The 23,857-nt window shown below is 38.8% G+C and overlaps 1 protein-coding gene across 10 annotated transcripts in view; it reads left to right on the top strand.

Moving 5' to 3' along the window:
• Positions 1-23,857, top strand: part of BTBD9 (BTB domain containing 9) — a 495,597-nt gene that overhangs the window by 20,994 nt on the left and 450,746 nt on the right. For 4 of the 10 annotated variants that reach the window (XM_032141217.2, XM_058432661.1, XM_058432663.1 and 1 more), the window contains one exon: positions 20,562-20,773. In XM_032141217.2, coding sequence (XP_031997108.1) covers positions 20,589-20,773 — 185 coding nt within the window. In that variant the 5' untranslated portion in view covers positions 20,562-20,588. Of the gene's footprint in view, positions 1-5,790; positions 5,967-12,671; positions 12,707-18,712; positions 18,778-20,561; positions 20,774-23,857 lie in introns of those variants that run through there. The other 6 variants (XM_032141219.2, XM_058432666.1, XM_058432665.1 and 3 more) reach the window with 5 other exon arrangements.

Here is a 23,857-nt window from a genome sequence, read left to right as displayed (position 1 = left end):
TCGGGCTGCAGCTAAAGCCGTATTCTTTTCATTAAAGGCCAAGGTTTGATCTAACAGTAGCATGACATCTCCCTAAGTGAGGTTGAAGGTTTGCCCTAGACCCTGTAGGACATCTATATACCTGTCAGGATCATCTGAAAACTTCCCCAGGTCTACCCTTATCTGCTTTAAATCAGAGATTGAAAAGGGGACATGTACCTGGGTTGGGCCAAATTCCCCTCCCCCTATAGCTTGAAGGGAACATAACCGATAGCCTGGGGGGTTTTGTGGTTTCTTGGAGATTTCTTTGCTTGTTTCTTTCTGGGTGGGGGAGATTAGAGGAGGCTCATCATTAATAGGAAGGGGAGCTGTAGGGAGGCTAGGATGTGGAGGTAAGCTGAGAGGTCCTCTTGTGGAATGTAAATTGCAAGCTTTGCATAGTTGTGGATTATACTTCAATGAAAAGAAAGCTTGGACATAAGGTGTTTCATTTCATTTGCCTTCCCTCTTACAGAAAAGGTCAAGCTGCAGGATAGTATTGTAATTTATACTTCCCTCAGGTGGCCATTTTTCCCCATGAGGAAGAGAATATTGGGCCCAGGCCTAGTGCAGAAAAAAATAAGCTGCTTCTTTTTCAGGGTCTGTGGGTCAATTTGGTCCCAGTGGCTTAGGATGCATTTCAAGGGTGAGCTTGTTGATACCTGAGTGTTTCCCATCTGAAAGGAAAAACCGTCTGTGGTTTTGGTCTGTTTTTTTCCGCATCCAAGAACGCACAATGGTCCCTGGACCCTGCTGTTCAGAATAGTTGCACTCAACTGAAGGAGCAGCGGAAACACTTATTTTCCTCCTAGACCACAAAGAGGACCGAGGAAGGTTGGATTTAGTGGCCCTTACTGATGCATTCTCAAAAACCTGTTAGTTAGAGTCCCTAGTGTTTTCTCCTGTTGGTGCTGGGACCTTACCCTTGTCCTATGAAGATGATATGCCTCAAAATGGAGTGGAGGGCCATACACTGAGGGAGGGAAGGGATTTCCAGCATTGGAAGAGTGACGCCTTTTGTCCTCACTTCTCATCATATGAATAGGAAGGATATTCCCCCAACTTTGGAGTCTATAATTTCTGAGGCTCCCCATATCCTAGCTTTTGGAATGGCCTTTGTTAGGCCTGCTAGTCTGAGGAGGCATCCTAAAATTCCAGATAGTACCCCCTATGATGGGGCTTTGGGCAAAAATTATGTCTTTCTGATTAGTAAGCCTGGGTGCCTAAAGAAGGGAACAGAGTCCCGAAATTTATGTTAGAAATTATCCTTATAGGAGAAACTAGAAGAGCATCAGGGACAGGGAGTGGTTTTTAGAAGCAGGACTAGCTTTGGAGAAGAGAGGTGGGAGGAACTTTATCTGACAGGTGTTAGGACCCAGGAGGCAAGGGTCAGGATAGATAGGAGAGATGGGCAAGTCTTGCTTGGGTGATGTAACCTTGAGAGTTCTGCTCATGGCTGCAGGATCAACCAACTTTTTGTTGGGACACCAGAGCTGAATGGCTTTCCTCTCTATCGACCCTCAGCTCAGCCCGGAAGTGCAGGAAAAGCAGAAGCTGGTTCCGGGCAAAGCAATGCTCCCGACTCCAAAGAGTCAAGGGTTGTTAGAGAGCCCTTTCCCAGAAAGCCTGACACCCATGTCTTTAGTCCGGTGGCTGCACTAGTCACTTTTAACTGGCTGACAGGTGCCCGGTGTTTAGCCCCTGAATTATTCACTAAGGAAAAATAGGACAGAATAGCAAGCAGAAGGGGTCTGATGGTACTCACCGCATAGCGATATCCTGGATGAGTCCCCAGGATGTGTCCGGAGTTGGTTCCTGCTGGTGGGTTCCTGGTCTCGCTGATTTCAAGAATGAAGCTGCAGACCTTCGTGGTGAGTGTTACAGCTCTTAAAGATGGCACAGACCCAAAGAATGAGCAGTAGGAAGGTTTATTGTGAAGAGTGAAAGGACAAAGCTTCCACAGCGTGGAAGGGGACCCGAGCGGGTTGCCGCTGCTGGCTGAGGTGGCCAGCTTTTATTCCCTTATTGTCCCCTCCCATGTTTCGTTTCTGTCCTATCAGAGTGCGCTTTTTTCAATCCTCCCTGCGATTGGCTACTTTTAGAATCCTGCTGATTCGTGCATTTTACAGAGCGCTGATTGGTGCAATTTACAATCCTCTTGTAAGACAGGAAAGTTCCCCAAGTCCCCGTCTGACCCAGGGAGTCCAGCTGGCCTCACCTCTCACTTCCACCTCAACTTTCCGAGGAGCTGGGACTATTAGACATATGCCTGGCTTGCTAGTACATTAAAAAAAAAGTGCTTAGTAGGTTATATATCTCTGAATTTTATTTCAGAATAGTAGGGCGTTGTAATAAAATATTTGTTATAAAAAGTAGGTGTTGGGTCTGATAGTATTGATGGCCATTATATAAGTAAAAGTCCAAGCATGGCACAACTGGCTTCTCTGCTCAGGGTCTTACTATGCTGAAATCAAAGTGTCAGCAGGGCTATAATCTCATCTGAGGCTCAAGGTCCTTTATTAAGCTCAGTGATTGGTAGCAGAATTTGGTTCTTGTGATTATACCACTGAGATCCTCCTTTTCTTGCTGGCTGTTAACTGGAGGTTGCTTTCAGCTCCTAGAGGCCCCCCCCCCCCACCCCCAAGTCCTAGCCAATGGGCCTCTCACAAGGTGGCAGCTTGCTTCTTCAAGGCTAGTTGGAGAATCTTCCTCCAGTCAGCTACAAGACTCTTATATAAAGTTACTGGAATAACTATCCCATCATATTTCCAGGTCCTGCCCACTCTCAAGGGGAGGGGATTATATGGGTATGTGTACAAGGGAGCAGGGATCTTGGGAGGCATCTTACATTTCTGCCTACTACAGCCAACATTATCCCATCCTCATGTGTGTAACTCTTCACTGTCAGTGAAGTGCAGTTATTTGAAAAAGGACCGCAATAATTACTTTAAGCATTCACACAGGTATTGAGTACCTCTATGCCAGGTACTTTTCTAGGCACTGAGGTGAATAGGGCAGAACCCATGCTCTCATGGAGGTTATCTTCTAGGGCGAAGAGCAATGAAGAAAATCAAATGGAGTAGAAGGTTAGAAATGGTATGGGAGTGAAGGGGGTAATAGGGTATGTAGGGTGGTTAGGGAGCCAAGACCTGAATGGTGAGTGGCCAGTAGTGTGAAGCTTTGGGAACAAAACATTCTGGTAGAGGGAAGGTAATGATAAGGATCCTAAGTCAGTAATAAGCTTTGACTGTGTTTAAGGAACAGTAAGGCCAGTGTGGCTGGAGCAGAATGTGCCAGGAGAGGAGTTGGAGATGAGTTCAGGGTGGTGGTTCGGTTGCAGAGCTCTAGATATTGGTGGAGTATGATTTTTATTCAGCATGAGATAGGAAGGCACTGAAGTGTTTCAAGCAATGGAGTGACTGATCTGATTTATATTTTCAAAAGATTTATGTGGAGAAATGGCATGTAAGGGTGGAAATTTATAAATACAAAGAGACACAATTTGTGAAGGAAAAGAAAAGCCTTCTAAGTGCAGATGACAAGAGCACTGGCTAGACCCGGGTCCAGGAAGGCTGCATGAGGAAATGGCACCTGAGTTGCACTTGGATGATGGAAGGTGAAAAGAAGCGTGGTCCCAACAAGGGATCAACTTAAGCCAAAGCCCTGTGGCATCAGGGAGCATGTCAGTGCTAGGGAATGTCAGGGGGAATGATTAGAGTTAGGCAGGGCCCAGATTCCACAGGCCTTGAAGGCCCAGTTAAATGTTTTTTTTCTGTGCTTCTTTTACAATAAGAGCCGTGGAATACCACCGAAGGGTTTTAAATAGGGACAGGAGTACTGGAGGGAGAGGATGAGGGAAATGGTTTATACTCAAGTTTTGTAATTTGAGAAATTCTTTCTGGCTCCTGCATGGAGGACAGTTTGGAGGAAGGTCTGAGTGGAAAACGGGAGATCACTTAGGAGCTGTGTGAGGGTCCAAGTGAGAGATGAAGGTGGAGTGAACTAGAATGGTAGCATGGAAGTAGCAAAGAAGTAAATTGACTTGAAAGCTCTCTTAGGAGGTAGAAACAAAAGACTTGCTGATGGATTAGGTTGGAAGGTGAGGTCGAAGGCAGTGTCTTTCTAGCTTCCACAGCTGGATTCACTGAGCTAGGGAACATTGCATAAGGACAAGCTTTTACTAGGGAGGGGCGTAGACAGTGTGAATTGAGTTTTGAGGTACCTTTGAGAAAAGTAAGTGCAAATGTAAAGTAGGCAGTGGTAATATAGGGGTCTGGAATTTGGAAAAGAGGTCTGTTAATATCTGTATGGCCTCTTTTGTTAATTTTGGGGTCTTAAATATGCCAGTCACTGTAAGGTGCTGGGGATGTAAAGATAAGTAAGATGTTATTCAGCATTTGTTGAGTGCCTGTAGTCTCTGTGTTCTGATTATTGTCCTCTGGGAGCTTACTAACCGACAAGACAGGTCTGTAACAAAATCATAGCAAGGTATGATGGGGGCGGTGATGGGGGGAACAGAATCTGACTGAAGAGGTGACCTAGATTGGCAGCGTCAGTGAAGGCTTCTGCTGAAGGGCTTGAAGCTTGTTCTGAGCCTTGAAAGAGGCAGAATTAGCCAGACAAGGAGAATACAAGAAGTTCCAATAGTAAAAGGCCTGGAAGTATGGGAGGAGAGAATTGACAACTCAGAAGAGCCAGCAGCTCCATATCCCTGGCTCTCACTAACCAGTGAACAAGGTGAATAAGCAGGAGGGCTCCTCACCAGCAAAGTCTGCTTAAGTTGGATGTTTTTATGGTGGTAAGGGTTCTGGTGAGACTTGACATAGCTGTTTGGAAGGACAGGAAGAGAATACTCATAGCTGGAAGGGACTTCAGAGAACTTTTAGCCTTGTCTTCTCATTTGCAAATGAGATTAACAAAAGCCATAGAGGACAGCTGATTTGCTGATAGGAAAGTCAGGACCCACATCTCCCAGAGTCCAGATTGAGGTTCCTTACATTACTACAGGAATGTCAGTACCCCTTAACCATTTATTCCCAGGCTCCCTCTGACATTTTTATATTGAAACAAAATGTGCAGGAAATACACAAAATGCTGTCATTGAGTAATACATGTGTCCATATGGGCTGTATTTTTTTTTTTTAAAGATAAAGTCTCACTCTGTCTTTTAAAGAGACTCAGTCTGTCGCCTAGGTTGGAGTGTGGCATGATCTTGACTCACTGCGGTCTCCACCTCCTGCAATTGTCGTGCCTCAGCCTCCTGAGTGGCTGGGATTACAGGGGCCCGCCACCATGCCCAGCTAATTTTTGTATTTTTAGTAGAGACGGGGTTTCAACATGTTGGCCAAGCTGGTCTCAAATTCCTGACCTCAGGTGATCCACCTGCCTTGGCCTCCCAAAGTTCTGGGATCACAAGCGTGAGTCTTACACCCGGCCTGAGATTTTAATTCTGGCAGTATGACTTTGGATACCCTTTATTGCCTTTCCTAAGACAATCTCTAAAGCAGCGCTGTCAAATGGCACTATAATGTGAGATACAAACGCAAGCCTTGTATGTAATTTTAAAATTTCTAATAGCTACTCTGATGAAAAAAGTAGGACCAGTTGAAATTCATTTTAATATATTTTATGAAGACTAATATATCTAAATATTACCATTTCGACAACTACTCAATAAAAACATGTTTTTTTTTTTTTTTTTTTTTTTTTTTTTAGTAAGTCTTTGAAGTACAATTTATATTTTACACTTGTAGCTCGTCTCAATTTGGACATGCTGTATTTCAAGTGCTCAGTAGCCACATGTGGCAAGTGGCCATCATTGTGGCCATTGCAGCTCCAAAGGGACAGGAGAGTTGATGGAAATTAGACACTGCATTCTACAGCCTCGTGAGCCCAAGAGAGCAAACCTTGCTGAAAATCAGCAGATAAGGCAATTGAAAGGGAAGAAGGTAAGAGTAGTAATTCTTGGGTCTGATAACAGAGAGTGCCCCTGGCCCCTTCATCTCAGACTTGAAGGGGATTTGGGGGTGGGGAGAGTGTGGAGGATGGAAAAGAGTTTGTCCTTTTATTGCCAGGAAGCTAGTAAGATATATTTTTTCTTTCTAAATTGAGAGTCTGCATTTCCCCACATTGTTACTCATCATGGTTAATTTTCATAGTACTCCATTCCTTAAGTCATCTTGGGAATAAATAGGCATTTATGGGCTGGCCACCAGATATTGCAACATTGTTTCTAATGAAAAGACTTAGAATTCGAAGGCTTATATATAATTTGTTTTTGGAATGCCATCTTTTGTTGATTGTGAAGGGAGCGTTTGGAGAAGGAATTGCAGTTATCTTTTGCCTATGATCTCTAAGTTACAGCACAAGAGAAGGATAATAAACTTTGTTAGTTAGTATCTGGGTATTAACTGCTCTTTATTCCACTGTGGCTAGGCTGGGCTTGGCTCCGAATAGGCCTTTACCAATTGTTGGCTTGAATATTAGTTGAAGAGCAGACATTCTTGAAACTCAGCTATGTGAATCATTTATTTCATGAACTTCCATTCTTAAACACTTGCTTTTCATAGGTCCTACCCATTATAACTAAACTAACAAACTAAATAACATAGAAGTGTAGAAAGAACAGAGTCCTACCCTTCCTGTGTTCTGAAAATGCACACCTATGCACTGTCTAGAAACACCTGACCATGAGTTTTATATTTTTGTGAATGGAAAAATTGAATAGTGATATGTAGAGATTTTAAGGTGTTGATTCTCAGGATAATACCGTTGTTAAGGTTTGTTTACATTCCACTCAAAGTATTTATAGACTTGACAGTTGAAAAAAGAAACCTAAATCGCTAGAGACTTTTGAGAGCAAACACCAAGAAAGATGCGGTATGATAATTAAGTGGTTTTGTAAGTTTAAATATATTTGGAAAAAAATGAGAAACATACAAAGTGTGATAAGGGAGTATAACCTTGGTTAGTAAAGTAGAAATGAGGAAACCAAATACCCACTGAATACAAGGGGAATGGAGAACTTCCTAATGAAAATATTTGATGATAAATAGTTGAGAGATATTTTTACGATGGGTATGTATATTTTATAATCAATTCCTAAGACTCACATGGAGTCTCACATTTGTCTTTAGTGTCGTACTTGTTTATTGCATCCTTATGGGACACCAGGAAGAAAGACCTAGTCACTGCCCTCCAGGATTTGCATTTGGACACATATTTAGCTAATTCTAAAAAGTCTATTGTTAACTAAAATTCTGTCTGCATCAGTATTTTCTCATGTCTCAGTGCACTGTTTCTTGGTACAAGTAGGAGGTCATCTATATTTTTAAGAAAATGCATTTTTGAAAATGTATCCTTTTGATAAATATTTCTTTAGTAATTTCCACTGTTTAAATTTTTCAAAATGTCATTTATGTAAAAGAGAAATCCATTCTTGTTCTAAAAGAAGGAAACGCTTGAGAAATACATTAAGTTTAATCATAAAACTTTCCAATCATTCCCTATCTTCCTACGTTCCCACTTCCCTCTCTGGAGGTTACTGCTGTAAACAGTATGATGTGTGTGTTTGGAGTTCTTTTTTCTGTGTCTGTGTTTACTTAATTAATATCTAGGTACCTTCTAGATACCAGGCACATACATATACATATATGTATTTAAACACACATCCTCACATGTATTCCATATATTTAAATAAATGGATCCTATTGTATGAGGTCTGCTTGCTCATGTCACTAACCCTGCTTTGGTGCTCAAGTCAGAACATATAGATCTATTCCATTCTTACTGATGGCTATATCGTATAGATGCACTGTAATATATTTTCCATTCACTGTATTGATGGACATTTAGTACCCCCCTCAGTTTTTTGCAGTTACAAGCAATGCTGTAATTAATAACCTTATATATTTCTAAAAACAAAATTGCTCGGCCATAGGAAATGTATATTTAAAATTTTGATAGACTGCCAAACTGACCTCCAGAAAGCTGAACCAGTTTATACTTACAACAGTATACGAGAGCATTGTTTCCTACATACATGATTTTGTTATAGTTTTAGAGCTTGAAGGACTACAGAATGCAGCCTAACCTCCCTTTCCCTTTTTCAAGGGACTTAAAATGATCTGCCCAGATCTTAACCCCCACAGAACTATGAGCACTTCTCCATTTCTGATCTTTGTTCCTATGAAGACATTGTAGTTTAGGCACATTTTATATTGTAAGATTCTACCACAGTGTTTATTTGTTTCTGTCTCTTCTCTGTTGCTACTCAGAACAAACTTCCTTTTCAGTCTCGCGTTTTCCATTAGTCTCCTCCCTTTGCTGTGTTGTCTGCATGGAACATCTTTCATTTAATATCCTTAAAAAGCTACCTTCTTTAATTACTTAAATCTCACTTTATCCACAGGGCATATGGGTTACTTTAGATTTACCATGGCTACAGCAAAGAGAGTATTTTATGAATCTTGTTTCGTTATTAGTGGCTGATTCCTGTTTGCGAAGTAAAACATAAACTTCTTGGTTTATATACACTTCGAGAAGATGGCATTTGTCTTTTACAACATTTCTGCTACACTTGATGGCTTTATATTTGTCAAATAATGTGATGCCATTTCAACTAATGAAATCTAACAACATTTAAAAAATTTATTAACCACAATTTATTTTTTCTTTTAGAAATGACCTTCAGAAAGTATTCTGCTTATAAAGTGTAAATAGGTTCTCTTCTTCTTGTGTCAGTATATTTATTTCTACGGTACCTGCATTGTAAGCTTCTGTTACAAAGGCATAGTTCCAATATCTTCTTTGGATGGGCTGTGAGAATTTGTGTCAGTAACATCCCAAGTTGGTGCTTTAGATGAGTTGGTCAAATACCAGTATTATGACTTTAGGTAAAGAACCAACTGATGAAATTCTAAGGAACAGAGATCAGCCTTGATGCATATTTCAATCATGATAAAAGAAAGAGAATTCAATATTAGAGGTGAATTAAATTTGCTCCACGAATGTTGTTCAAAACTGAGGATAGCAGTCTAATCATAAGCTCATCAATTATTCATTAGTGTCTTGAGGGTATTAGTGCACAGAATACAGAAGAACCATCCACTACCCTTTAGAGTTTTTGTTCTAAAATAGAAGGAAAAAATATATTCTCTCCCTTTTTTTAATTGGATTTTATTCTCCCACATTGTAGGTGAAGTGTATGTACACACAGAAGAAGGTGAAAGGCAGGCCACATATTTGCTTATTCTTGGGGGTTTGTGGAAGTCTGGTGGTAAAATTAAATTTGAAACATTAAAGGCTGATAGTTTTATAGGAAAAGTCTAGAGACATGGACTTCTTGGACTTAAAATCTTCTTTTTTGAGACAAGGTCTTGCCCTGTCATCCAGGCTGGAGTGCAGTGGTGTGATTATGGCTCACTGCAGCCTTGACTTCCATGGCTTGTGTGAACCTCCTGCCTCAGCCTCCAGTGTAGCTGGGACCACAGGTGTGTGCTACCATGCTTGGCTAGTTTTTTGTTTGTTTGTTTTGAAGAGACGAGGTTTCACTTTGTTGTCCAGGCTGTACTCTTTTTGCCTAAGCTTTTTATGTTCCTAAAATGAAGTTGTTGGCTTGAGTTGTGCCTGTTCATTCCTTTATTCTTACATACACACTGTAGATTTGGATTTGGAAGAATTCTTGGTCAATTCAGTGGCCCCTTAGCTCAGCCAGTCAATGGCTGTAGTTTTTGGACAGTAACTCCTAGACTGCATGGGGATACTTTTTTCTGAGTTTCTTTTTCTTCTGCTGCTTCTTTTTTTTAAAATCACAGTACGGAATGTTATGTTGGAGTTAGAATAAAGTCAATGTTCATAAAACAAATGAGGAAGAGGTTATATAGGGGGAAAAAGAGCAAAATACTAGTATTATTTGTGGAACATTTCCTTTAGATTATGTTCTAGAATGGCACAAATAAACTTACAAATCAAGATTTTATGTTGTACGGATTTCTCAGAGTTGATCTTTTTTTATTTTACAATTCCACAGAAAATAGCCAAGATACTAGGTTTAACAAACAGTAGTCAAAGTGTGCATAGTAGAACATTTTTATAACATTCTACAAATGAAAAGCCAATTCCCTTTACACAGACAGTAATGCAAATGTTCACAGTAGCTTTGCTATAAAGAAATTAAATTGCTGCAATTGATGATTCCACTGCTTTAATGGGAGTTCATGCTATAATAACCTTTATTAATTAGGAAAATATCATATAATTTAAATCTGAGCAAGAATATTACAGACCCATAAGTTGCCGCTGAAGAAATTAAACAGAAATGGCTTGTCTTGTATTTTCAAATATTATTACAACTAATAACCTCTGCACTCATCATGACTTTTTCATTGCTTTTTGGCTGTAGGTGCATATATTTTTCTGCTCCCAGAATACAGATCATGCAGTTTTCAATGGCTTGGGACCAATAAGGCTGACAGTATGGAAAAGGATAGTTATATAATCTCAGATCCTTAAGTGATAGCAACTTCTTAGAGATGCAATCTATGACTTGTCATTCCTAAAAGTCATCTTATTTTATGGGAGATTGCCTTATATGGAGTCACATACTAGAGCAAATGAGAAGTAAGAGACTGAGGGGAATGTTTGGTGGCTGAATAAGGTAGGTTATAGGTAAACATTTAGAACATAATATCATTTGATATTTATGTTATTGGAAGATACCTGATTTGAATGATTTTGTTTGTTTTTTTCATAGTTACTTGGGAAAGGTTGTTTTAATAAGAGATTGAATCCAGAGAGACTGAAGAGGGCTTGAACTGAAATAAAAATAATTTGGCAAATTATAAATTGGGCCTTTTTTTTTTTTGCCTTGGGAGTCTTGATATTTTGTGATTAAATAATAAATAATAAAGGAGTAGCTTCTCCCAGCCACCACAGAGTTAGTTATTATACAAAGTGAGCCTGGAGCATTTCATAGTCTAGAAGAACACTTCTCAAAAGATGGCCCAAGGCCAGTGGACCAAAACATATTGGCAAATAGCAGGAAATCTCATAGTGTTTCATTTACATATATCCTTTGGCAACTTACTGATAACCAATCAAGTGAAGCATTAAGAGTATGCAAAATGTGGTGTACATAAACCCACATTAGCATAATACTACAGCTTATAAAGGCTTCTAATTTAAGTTTTTTACTAAGAAGTTTGGATGCTATGCAACGTGTAACAATGTTGCAAAGCTCCACATATGAACATATGAACATGCATAAGGTGGAATTACTTTACATTTTAGACATATATCATCAGTATATATTGAGTTGAGCTTTTCATTGGTTTCTATTCTTAATTTTTCATTATAAATTACTGTTTAGTCTTTATTTTTCTTATAGGTTGTTCACTTAACCCTGTAGTATATATTGATGCATATTTGTATCAACAGTGTTCTTGTTTTGTAACTTTTAAGTAACTAGATTGTACATTGCAGTTCCAATATGAATTATTCTCTTTGTATTAGCAAAGCACATGTATGTGTAATCTTCCCAAAGAGAATTGAAAAATAGCATTTCATTCTTATCACCCTTGCATATTTTACCTAGTCTGAAGATCGTATGTTAAAGTTTGAGAACTGCTGCTCTGAGGAGTTAGCTGACAGGTCTAGAAGTCAGAGTCAGAATCATTTCTGATATCTTACATTTACTTAGCAAGGTCTTATCAGTTCAGGACCTTGACAAACCCTTTCTGAATCTGCTACTTATTGGGTATGTGCTTGGACAAGTTACTGAATCTTGTCTGTGTCTCAATTTCCTGTCTGTAAAATGGATATTTTAAAAGTACCTACCTAATTCAATTCTTTGAATATTAAATAAGATGATATATATAAAAATGCTAGGACTGTGTCTGGCTTATAAGTAAGTCTTCAATAAATAGTAGCTATTATTGTTAGATGAGAAGTACTTTCAGTGTCCCTACTATAAAATGGTTAATTTGTTACCAGATTCTAATTTGGTTTTAAGCTTGTTTTCAGATTAATACATCCAACGAATATATAATTAGTCAACAAATATTTTAATGCTTTTTGTGTGGAGGTTCATTGTTAATTATATTGTATGTTTCAAATGATTTATTTAATCATTTAAAATAATCAAAGTCACTTTCTTATAAAATCTTTACTACTAGTAAGTAGTAAAGTTGTCATATTGGCCATTTTCTTATTATTTGCTTGTGTTGACAATGTTATATTATCTTCAATCAGTGGTTTCATTGTGGGAACCTTTTTTATTTTTTAAGACAGAGTGTATTAGGGTTCTCTAGAGGGACAGGATTGATGGGATAGATGTATATATGAAGGGAAGTTTATTAAGGAGTATTGACTCACACGATCACAAGGTGAAGTCCCACAATAGGCCCTCTGCAAGCTGAGGAGCAAGGAAGCCAGTCCAAGTCTCAAAACTTCAAAAGTAGGGAACCCAACAGCGCAGCCTTCAGTCTGTGGCCAAAGGCCCGAGAGCCCCTGACAAACCACTGGTGTAGGTTCAAGAGTCCAAAAGCTGAAGAACTTGGGGTCTGATGTTTGAAGGCAGGAAGCATCCAGCTTGGGAGAAAGTTGGAAGCCAGAAGACTCAGCAAGTCGGCTGTTTCCTTTCCTGCTTTTATGCTGGCAGCTGATTAGATGGTGCCTACCCAGATTGAGGGTAGGTCTGCCTCTCTTAGTCCACTGACTCAAATGTTAATCTTCTTTGGCAACACCCTCACAGACATACCCAGGAACAATACTTTGCATCTGTCAATCCAATCAAGTTGACACTCAATATTAACCATCACACAGGGTCTTGTGCTGTCACCCAGACTGGAGTGCAGTGGCATGAACATGGCTCACTGCCACCTCAACCTCTTGGGCTCAAGCAGCCCTCCTGCTTCAGCCTCCCTAGTAGCTGGGACCGCAGGTGCACACCACCATGCCAGGCTAATTTAAAAACAAAAAGTTTTGTAGAGAAGGGGTCTCGCTATGTTGCCCAGACTGTGGGAACCTTTTTATAATTCACTTGTCATTTTGTGAGAGAGAATTTAATTAAAACTAGATAACATTTGGAAAATTCACTTAAGCAAGCACATGTTAACTTAATTGTTCCCATGCACAAGTAAGGACACTACCTTCAGCCCTGCATCTTTGTGGAATTCCCACTCTTCTCCCAAGTCACCTATTTATTTTATGACACAAATGACTGTTTTTGACATGTAGATCATGAGAAGGAGGCAGTGCCATCCACTTACTAAGAATTAGTAAAGCTGGCCGGGTATGGTGGTTCACGCCTATAATCCCAAGCACTTTGGGAGGCTGAGGTAGGCAGATCACCTGAGGTCAGAAGTTTGAGACAAGCCTGGCCAACATGGTGAAACCCCGTCTCTACTAAAAATACAAAAATTAACCAGGCATAGTGGCATGCGCCTGTAATCCCAGCTACTCAGGAGGCTGAGGCAGGAGAATCACTTGAACCCAGGAAGTGGAGGTTGCAGTGAGCCGAGATCGCACCACTGCATTCCAGCCTGAGTGACAGAGCAAGACTGCCTTTAAAAAAAAAAAAAAAAAAAAAAAAAAAAGAGCAAAGCTGATTTTTATTCTCATTTTTCTAGGTTAAAAATTAATATCAATCCAGGCATGGTTGTGTGCACCTGTAGTCCCAGCTACTTGAGAGACTAAGGTGGGAAAAGCACTTGAGCCTTAGAGTCTAGCCTGGGCGACATAGCATGACCTCATGTCTAGAATACATAGATACAAACACATCAATATAAGTGTTAATGTTTTCTTTCTGAATTCCTGTGGTTTGTATTGCAGTCTCCCTGGAATATGAGCAGCCCACTTTGGAGAGCACATAGCCAATTATTTGAATATTAACCCTGACTCTCATATTAGAATGTAACTGATAATTTTCTGAGTTCTGTTCATTTGGTATTCTATTTAGCATCTTTGTGGTTGTTTTGGTATGGTACTTAGGGAAGTATTTGACTTTCTAAATTTCATAAAATCATGGGCTGGTCTACGAGTTTTAGAATTTACATTACTTGTTATCTAGTCCTACTTTCCTTAGTAGACAATGAGTTCTTCAAAAGTAGAGACTTTTATTAATCTTTGTGTTTCTGTCGCCTAGCACTGAGCCTGTATTGTAGAGAGAGCTCACTAAATCTTTAATTGAATGAATTATACACATACTCAGAAACTAGTTTGTCCATTGGCAAAGAAGTGGAGAATCAGTGTGTTAACTGGTAATTGGAATTACATGCATGCTCAATAAAATAATCTTGTCAAATATTTTTTATGATACCATTCTTTAGTGGTCAAACCTGAGCATATTTATAAACATTTATTTACAAACATAAAATTACAGAATGACAAGACTTTGGAGCTTAACTGGACACTCAAAATTTTCCCAGAGAAGAAGGTATGTCAGGAATCCTGTCATGTGAACTCCAGTCATGTTCTTACGTAGCACTTTACTGGCTGGAGGATAATTCTCTTCTGCAAGGTTTAGAATTGGGTTTGTAAAATATCAGAGTCAAGGTTACATCTAGCAGCATGGTCAGTCTTCACCTGTTCCTTAGACTTTTGGATGACAGGGGCAGAGTATATATCAAGAGAAGTGAAGTATCCTTTCTGTGAGAAGCAGAATGTGATTTTTTTTGGAGAGTGTTTAAGATGCAGACAGGACACCATTTATCTCCCCAAGCGATATTAACTTAAAGTTTAAGGAATACTACTTCAAATTACACACCACATGGGTACCAAGACCAGAAAGAAATTGCTAAACCATATGCTTGTAAATGCCATCTCTTTCCTCAAGAGAAAGATCATTTATATTTTGCAATTAAAGAGCAGAAGGTCTTTTTTCCCATAAAGGCTTTTCAGTCAGGAAATACACCGGGCAGAGAGGGCTTCCCAGGGGAGACTGATACAGTGTTCAAGGACCCTTTGGCATCTCCACCTTGTGGAACTTTGCTCTTTGACTATTTCCTGATTAAACACTGGAGAATAAACTTTAATTCTAAAAAATGTAGTTAGCCCTGGTTAAAGTTTGTAAACAGTTGTATAAGTGAGCTTTAAGTAAAGAAATTGATGTTTGGGTCAAGTTGGTTTTTTCCCCCTTAAGTGGCAATTATAACGTTACAGCATTATGAACTACATATGGTCCTCTCAGTTTATTGATGGACATTGTTTATTATTTTGGTTAGAACAAATGGGTGTTGGTTCCTTACTGAATAATAAGCAGGCAATAACCCTCAGGATTTTAGTACTGCTGCTTTAGTCATTTTTGATTTTTAGTGCGTTTGAATTCATGAAAGTTAACTAGCCAAGAAAAATAGTATAGTTTCTGTGCCACCATCCCTGGTAAGTAAATTCATATGAGGTCCCAGAATCCAAAACTAATAATTGTGTATGGTACCATGAAAGGTACCATTCCCTGGTTGAGATATTCCTGTCTTCTCTCAGTGTAAGTCCTTCATCCCCCTGCCTTCCTACTGTTCTTCCCCCCACCTCGAAGGAACAGTTTGAGTGAATAGATTACCCTTGCCCTATGCTGTGAGGATCAGCAAGTTTAGACTCCAGGACAGTCAGTAGGGGCAAATTGAAGAACACTTTGCATCTGGGAAAATCTGCCTTAAGTCTAGAAAAAGTCAGACTGAAACTCTCTTAGGTGAAGATCTTTAGTTGGGATATATCAGTTGGAGTGTCCTAGTAGGCTGTGCTACCCAGGTATCTGATTTACCTGTCTTAGTTTAATGAACTTTTTTTTTCTCTTGCCAGTTTTAGTGTAATGAACTTTATGTCCTTGCCTTCAAGTTGTTAATTAATTTTTCTCTGTGGAGATAATACATAGCCCTTCTGCTTGCCATTTCTGTTTTAGTCACTGAATCAATTTCTATTGCTTATGGCAAATCCAAACACTTGTTGTCTCACAAACAAAGCAATTTATTTTGTAATTTTGTGGCCAAACTTACTGAAATATTTGTTTATAGTTTTACTACAAATAAACATTATAAAATTTGTAAACATTACAAAGTGTGTAGCGCACTGTGTAAAATTTTCCAACAGCCCCAATCTAGCGACTTAACCCTTGGTTAACAATTTGACTTACATTCTTGCTTTTTCAGTGTATTTTTTTAAACAAGGTATTTCACTATACTATTGTTTTGTAGATTGTCTTTTGCATGTAAATACACATACTTAAGATTTTTTTCAGTTCATTAGTATCTAACTTTATTCTTTTTAAATCATTTATAATATTTCATTGTATAGATGTACCATTATTTATTTAACCAATTCTCTTTAAATGAGCCTTCAGGGTTTTTTCCAGTTTTTTTGCTTTACAGAAAGTGCTGAAGCTGACATCCATATATATTTCATTTTGTACTCTTATGTGACTGTTCAGCTTACTTTTTTCCAAATGGCTAGCCAATACCTTTTATTGAAAAAAATCCATATTTTCTCCCATTTAATTGAAATGCTATGCTACATTTATATAAATGATGCTCCTAGACTTACAATATGGTTATGTCCTGATAAACCCATGGTAAGTTGAAAATATGGATCTTTTTATAATACTGGATCATTCTATCCCCAAACAACTTATGTCTTTGTATTTTTCTTAAATCTTTCAGTGGAGTTTTATAATTTCCTTACATGTCCTATGAGTTTATTACTACATGTTACATGTGTTTTTTAATTATAAATTGCAGATCTTTTTACTAGTATTTTCTAGCTAGTTGTTTTTGGCATGGAAGAGTGCTAGATAGTTTCATATAATTATTTTATGTGGTCACTTTAGTGAACCCCTCTTATTTTCTCTAATTTTTTTTCAGTTGATTCTCTTGGATTTTTCATGTGGGCAGTCATTATCTGCAAATACTGATTTTTTTGCCTCTTTGTTTCCTAATCCATTTAACTTTAATTTGGCTTTCTTTTCTTTTTTATTTTTTTGAGACAGGGTCTTGCTCTGTTGCCCAGGATGGAGTGCAATGGCACAATCATAGCTTACTGCAGCCTTTAACTCCTGGGCTCAAGTGGTCCTCCTGACTCAGCCTCCCAATTAGCTGGGATTACAGGCTCGTGCCACCATGCCTGGCTGATTTTTAAATTTTTTTTGTGGAGACAGGGTCCTGAACTCCTTGTGTCAAAGGATCTTCATATCTTAGCCTCCCAAAGTGCTGGGATTACAGGCATGAGCTACTGTGCCTGGCCAGCATACTTTTTAAAATACACATAGGTAGACTGAAACTATCACTTTGTAGATAAACTATCCCATTGGTGAAACAATACTCATTTTCTGCATAAAGCTGTGCCATTGGTAACTTTGTTAGTATCTTTTACATCTTTGCAATAAGATTCAAATTAAATTATATCCTAAATAAATTTTTTCTGTGGATTTTTTTTGTATACGTGTACACCTGAGCAAGGGATGGAAACCTAGAACAATATAGAGTCTAAATCAGTGGCTGTTTTTCCAGGTTGCTTAGTAGAATCACTTCAGAATGGTGATTCCAATGCCTGGGCCCCATTCTAGACTAATTAAATAAGAGTCTCTGATGAGTGGGACTCAAGCATCTTTTTTTTGTTTGTTTGTTTTTAAGCTCCCCATGTGATTCCAGTGTTGGGCAGCCTCATTGAGAATCACTAGTCTAGTTAAAATTATTTCTGTAGGCCAATAAAATTGTGTTTATTTTATCCTAAGTGGCTATTTTCTGTACACAAAACAGTTTCATGTTTCCATTTGGAAAAACATAATTAAAATGCAAGTTTAGCAAAATGAAAATAGATGTATTGAGAAGTAGAGATCTGGAGAACTTATTATGGTAGATACATACATATGTAATATTAATGTTTATGATATATCAGTTTAAGAATTATAAATTTCCCTTCTGAGCTGGTTAACCAAAAATCAATCATTGTTCATCAAGAGTCATTTAGTAAGTAATTTGAGTATTAGCCATGACCTGGATAAAATATTAAGAAAATATACCAGAAAATATATTAAATATATTTACTGGGTATATACATTGCATTTTTTTCAGTCAGGAAGAGTGTTTTGTTTAGAATCATGCACGATCATTGAAATATTGGAGAATGATGTGAGAGTTTGTATTGAAGAGGTTTTGAAGTCAGGTACCACTAGCTTTCTGAATTTCCTGACCAACATAGGAAATGATCATAGGAACATCAATTGGGTAACCCAGCAAGAAACAAACAAAAAAACTCCCAGTCTGATCCTTTGCCTAGAGTGTAGTCAGTCCTTGATCACGGGGTAGGCCAGGGGCTAGCAAACTATGACCTGCGAGTCTAATCTAGGTCTTTTCTAGAAATAGTTTTACTGGAGATAGCCATGTTTATTCATTTTCTTATTTCCTGTGGCTGCGTTTAGGCTCCTACCATAGAGCTGAATCATTTGACATGGATTGTATAACCTGCAAAGCTTTAAACTATGTACTATCTGACCCTTTATAGAAATTTTTCCAACTCCTGTATTACACTGTTGTTGTATATACACATTAAGACTATTGTATCACACATTACTTGCTCATACTCTCAAATAGATCCTCTTAAGCTGAATTTGGTCTTTCATACACAAGTGACTAGAGATTATTCTGTTTTTAGGGCTTTCAAATGGAGGTTGCAGCTGAGGGAGAGGGATTTCCCTTGGCAGTTAGGGGATTATCCTGCTAGTTCTCTGATGTTCCTACTGTGGAGAACCAGGATTTTGCTCACTTACCTGGGGTAGGTGTTTTCTTGCCTAGCTCATTTTCCATGTTCTTCTGCATCACTGCTATTGCTCCCCCTTTTGAGGGTGGGCGTATGGTGGTAGGTTAACTAAAGCAGGCAGATTCGGAACCTGTTCCATGAAGATCTTCCATTGCAGCCACAGAAGAGAAAGACCATTTTTGACACACCTTGCTAATGATCTGGATGTGGGAGTTTAAAGATTAGGAGCTGTTCAACCTTTAGATGTGGTTCAACTGGAGAGCTCAAAAAGGTGTGGAGGTCTAGCAGAGAAAACATATCTGGCTCAATTTCTCTAGTCGCCGATGCAGCAGAGGGGTAGCTGGCTACCTCTGAGCTGTCAACTACCTCTTCACCGGGGGCATCTGAATGCTAGCCGAGACTCTGACATACTTGCCAGTTACTTACACTTATCAAAGCAGTACCTGCAATTAGCTGGCCATGATGGTGTACACCTGTAGTCCCAGCTACTTGGCAGGCTGAGGTGGGAGGCTCACTTGAGCCCAGGAGTTGGAGGTTACAGTGAGTGGTGATCGCGCCACTGCACTGCAGCCTGGGCAACAGAACAAGACCAACTTTTTTTTTTTTTTTTTTTAAGTATATGCAAGTACATTTGGTATTAAAAAATATAAACATTTTTAGCTTTCTAAGACTATAACCCCCCACTTTCTTACATGTAAAGCTGTTAATCATGTTTTAGCCCTTTGATTTTCAGTTAATTTTGTAGAAAGGCATTGTATACAAAAGCAAGGAAGGTGCCTGGAAATGAGACAAAATATAATGATGTTCTGGTAAACTGGCAGCCTGATCATCAGAGCAACAAGTTTGGAATAGAAGCCACAGTCTTGAGAAAACTGTTGGAGTTACTCTTTTGTTGGATGTGGGGAGCTTAGGATGCTACTGCAAATGTTCATTAATAAATGTCAAGTTATTTTTGTGACTCCAGAAGATTATTATTATTATTATTATTATTATTATTTTTGAGATGAAGTTTCGCTCTTGTGGCCCAGGCTGGAGTGCAATGGTGCCATCTCGGCTCACAGCAACCTCTGCCTCCTGGGTTCAAGCGATTCTCTTGCCTCAGCCTCCCGAGTAGCTGGGATTACAGGCATGCGCCACCACGCCCAGCTAATTTTGTATTTTTAGTAGAGATGGGGTTTCTCCATGTTGGTCAGGCTGGTCTCGAACTCCCAACCTGAGGCTGAGGTGATTGACCCACCTTGGCCTTCCAAAGTGCTGGGATTACAGGTGTGAGCCACCGTGCCTGGCCCCAGAAGATTTTTTTAAAATAAAATATTTGAGATGGTTTCGTACCAAAACTTCTTATTTGAAATCTGATTATTTCATTTATTCTGTTTGTAATTTAGGCCTAGATCGGTGCCTGAATGACTTTTCTATTTGGTATAATTGTACCCAACCTTGCTCAATATATCTATGTAAAAGAGAAGTTATTCTGATTGTTGATTTTTCTTTTCCTAAGGTACTGTGAGGAATATGAGACCTGTGTTTGGGCTCAGTTTTCTAGACTGTGATGGCTGCAAGTGCTATTAGTGTTTGGAGACTCTGGCATTTTTGCTTTCCTAGTGTGATAAAGGGAGTACAGTTAAGGGAAGCAGGCTGAATTCCTTCTCAAAATAAATGGGTTAATAAAGATACCATTGATTAACTCTCTCATAGGAGTTTTTCTAAGCACTTTAAATTTTTACTTAGCTATGTTTATGGTGATTTTCTACGTGTACTCCCCTCCCCCAACTAACTCTCATTCCTTCTTTATATGATAGATCAACGACTATCATCCATTCCACAAGATGAGTAACAGCCACCCTCTTCGCCCCTTTACTGCAGTGGGGGAAATTGATCATGTGCACATTTTGTCTGAACATATTGGTGCCTTGTTGATTGGGGAAGAATATGGTGACGTCACATTTGTTGTGGAAAAGAAACGTTTTCCTGCCCACAGGGTAATTTTAGCAGCCAGGTGCCAGTATTTTCGGTAAGTATGTAGTACTTTTTTTGAAAATTCAGTTCACTTGTAGAAAACACGGGTATTTTCTGCTCTATGAAAAATATATAACCAAGTATAATGACAAAATCTCACAGTCCTTCAATTCAATATCTATAAAGATTTCATCCTTGTAGACTTTGTTATTTTTTGAGAATCACCTTTTCCTTTAGGAGCCATCTTAAAATTAAAGGGTTGGAAGGATTCCCAGACCAAATAGTGCCCAATCAACCATTTTTCAAGGTCTCAAGAATGTTTCTCAGGCTGAGTCTTCGTTGCCCTTACCTTCTCCTCCCAGTAGATGGCTAATGGGACTAAAGCTTCTTTTTGTATAGGTAGACTGCCCTGCGGACCTGCTAATGGACACATATACCCCTTGGTTTGAGGTCTAGGAGCTGTTAGTAGCCCAGCAGATCTAAGACGTGTACTTGTATGCAGCTGTTGTTGGTTACTTGGGTCCTTAATTTCCAGGGTTATAGATCTTAAGCTGATCTTTAACTACTCTACATTTTACCTAATATTTGTCAAAAGGGAGTCATCACTGAATTACTGAGTGAGTTATAATTTATGCGTGATAATGCATCTTTTTCTATTTTTAAGGATAAAGATGGTTCACAGAGTTATAGATTTATCTGGGAAACTTGGTTTCTAAAATGGAGATTCCACTGGCTTAGAGAAAATTTCAATTACCCTGTAGTGATAACTGCAGTCTGGCTTTTATAATCAGAATTAAGCAAGACAGCAACACCTAGAGTCAGACACATTGTGGTAAAGTGTGTCTCCTGGAAATATTTACTCTGTAGCTAGAGCTCCTATGGTTTTTCATGAACTTCTAATCTTACACATGTAAAATGCCACTGTAGATGAAACCGGGAGCTTAGAAAAGTGAGGAGTCTGTTAAAAGTCCTAACACTCCCCTATTCTTCCTAGTGGTCAACTCTGCCAAGGCATCTGACCTTGGTCTAGCCATTATTTGTTATCAGCCTCTGTCCTCTGCACACTTTTCCTTTTATATTTCTTCCCCTTTTAAAAATTTTGGTCCAGTCATTACTATTAAAGTGTTTTATAAGAGCCCACTTTTTTTTGAAACAGAGTCTCACTCTGTCGCCCAGGCTGGAGTGCAGTGGCATGATCTCGGCTCACTGCAAGCTCTGCCTTCCGGGTTCACACCATTCTCCTGCCTCAGCCTCCCGAGTAGCTGGGACTACAGGCGCCCGCCACCACGCCCGGCTAATTTTTTTGTATTTTTAGTAGAGATGGGGTTTCACCGTGTTAGCCAGGATGGTCTCGATCTCCTGACCTTGTGATCCGCCCGCCTCGGCTTCCCAAAGTGCTGTGATTACAGTCTTGAGCCACCGCGCCTGGCCAAGAGCCCACTTTTTATTAAGTCAGAACTTCTCAGACTGTGTTTACTATTTAATACAGTATACCTTGTCCTCTTTCAAAAATAATTTGAAACAACTCTATGAGGATATCTTTTAGGTGTTATTATATCCTTAAAAGAAACTCAAATACTTTGAGAAATTTGAAGATCGTATTGAGTGAATGGAATATACTCCCTCCGCTTATTGACCTTGTTCTTGATGTCTTTGTAGATATTGAACCTTTGTAATATTTGCTGGCTCACTAAACTAAGCTCAGAATCTACCTTAGACTATCTTAGAGCTAAGCTCTACCTCTAAGTCTACCTTAGAGCTAAGCTCAATGCTATCTTAGACAGGTTCTCAATGCTGACAGTATTCATGTGCAAAGGAATGTTAATTGTCAGCTGTCAGAAGAGGCCTAAGTGCTGTCATACTAGCCTATCAATTCCCAGATAAGGAACTGTATAGAAGGAAACTCTTCATAGTAAACATTGAACCTCTGCTTGTCTCCTTGTTGAAGTTGGGTGTTCATATTTATTGTTCCAAGGGAGCCTCATCAAAACCACTTTTAAAGCATTGAGAATCCAGATAAATATCATGGATCATACAGGATTGGGGATAAGTCTTGAGATCTCCCCAAGAAGGAGAAGTTCTTTAATTTGGTAATTTTAGGGTAATGGTTGGATGCTCTCTGGATTAATGGAAACCTTAAAGGGTACTTTTAGGCAGAGTATAACCCAGTGAAGAGGTATGCTCAGAATATTCATGAATCTTTTCTGGGTGGTTTCAACTGTTTTTCTGGGGCAAGCAAGAATGCTAGGTCCTGGGGGAGGGTGGGACAAGTTCCAGGTAGGTAACCCTGAAATGCTAGTTCTACTCTGAGAATTTTAGCAACACAGAGAATCTCTTTCTTGCTTCCAGTCTCTTCCTCTCACTTTTGCATCTTTTCTTTCTCATTCTGTATTCTTCTCTCCCTTTTCTGCACTTCTCCCTTGTCCTCTTTGTCCTTTCTTTCCTGATAGGTTGGAAGTTTAATTGGTTCATATTATTCCTCTTGATTGATAGAGGTAGAAATTCAAATTCATTACCTAACTGGATTGTCTAATTTTCATTTTTTTAGATAAGCAATAATGTAGGGCTTTTTGTTTAATCTGAAAGGAAAAAAAATAAAAAATCACTGTAATCCTATCAGTAATTTCATTTTTAATTTATAAAGTAACAGATGAAAGTCTTTGTCTCCCAGCCATCTAATACCATTTCCCAGAAATAAGTGATGTTAAGAGTTTAATATGAATTTCCTCTGATTTTTCTTGATATTTAAAGAAATACCGATAGAGACATATGTGCATAAACATGTAAATATTTGGTTATATACTTTTTTCATGCAGTACATACGGATCTGCAATTTTACTCACCTACCATATCCTGGACATGTTTTCAAAACAGTACCTATTGATCTCCCTTGATCTTTCTAATGGCTGCATAGAATGCGTATATCACAGTTTCTTTAACCACGTTGCTGCTGATGGACATTTAGATTTTTACTAGTGTTTCAGTATGTTTTCTTACACATTTTTCTTTACTGTATTACTTCTCTAGAATTGAGTCCTAAAAGAGAGATTACTGAGTTGAAGGGTATGCACATTTTAGATTTGACTAGATGCTACTAAATTACTTTCCATAAAGGGCTGCCATTTATGCTCTCAAAGCA

The sequence above is a fragment of the Hylobates moloch genome, unplaced genomic scaffold (genome assembly GCF_009828535.3).
Source record: "Hylobates moloch isolate HMO894 unplaced genomic scaffold, HMol_V3 SCAFFOLD_20, whole genome shotgun sequence".
NCBI classification, from domain to species: domain Eukaryota; kingdom Metazoa; phylum Chordata; class Mammalia; order Primates; family Hylobatidae; genus Hylobates; species Hylobates moloch.
Note: the sequence above shows the minus strand (reverse complement) of the source record. Positions and strands in the feature narration are given on the sequence as shown.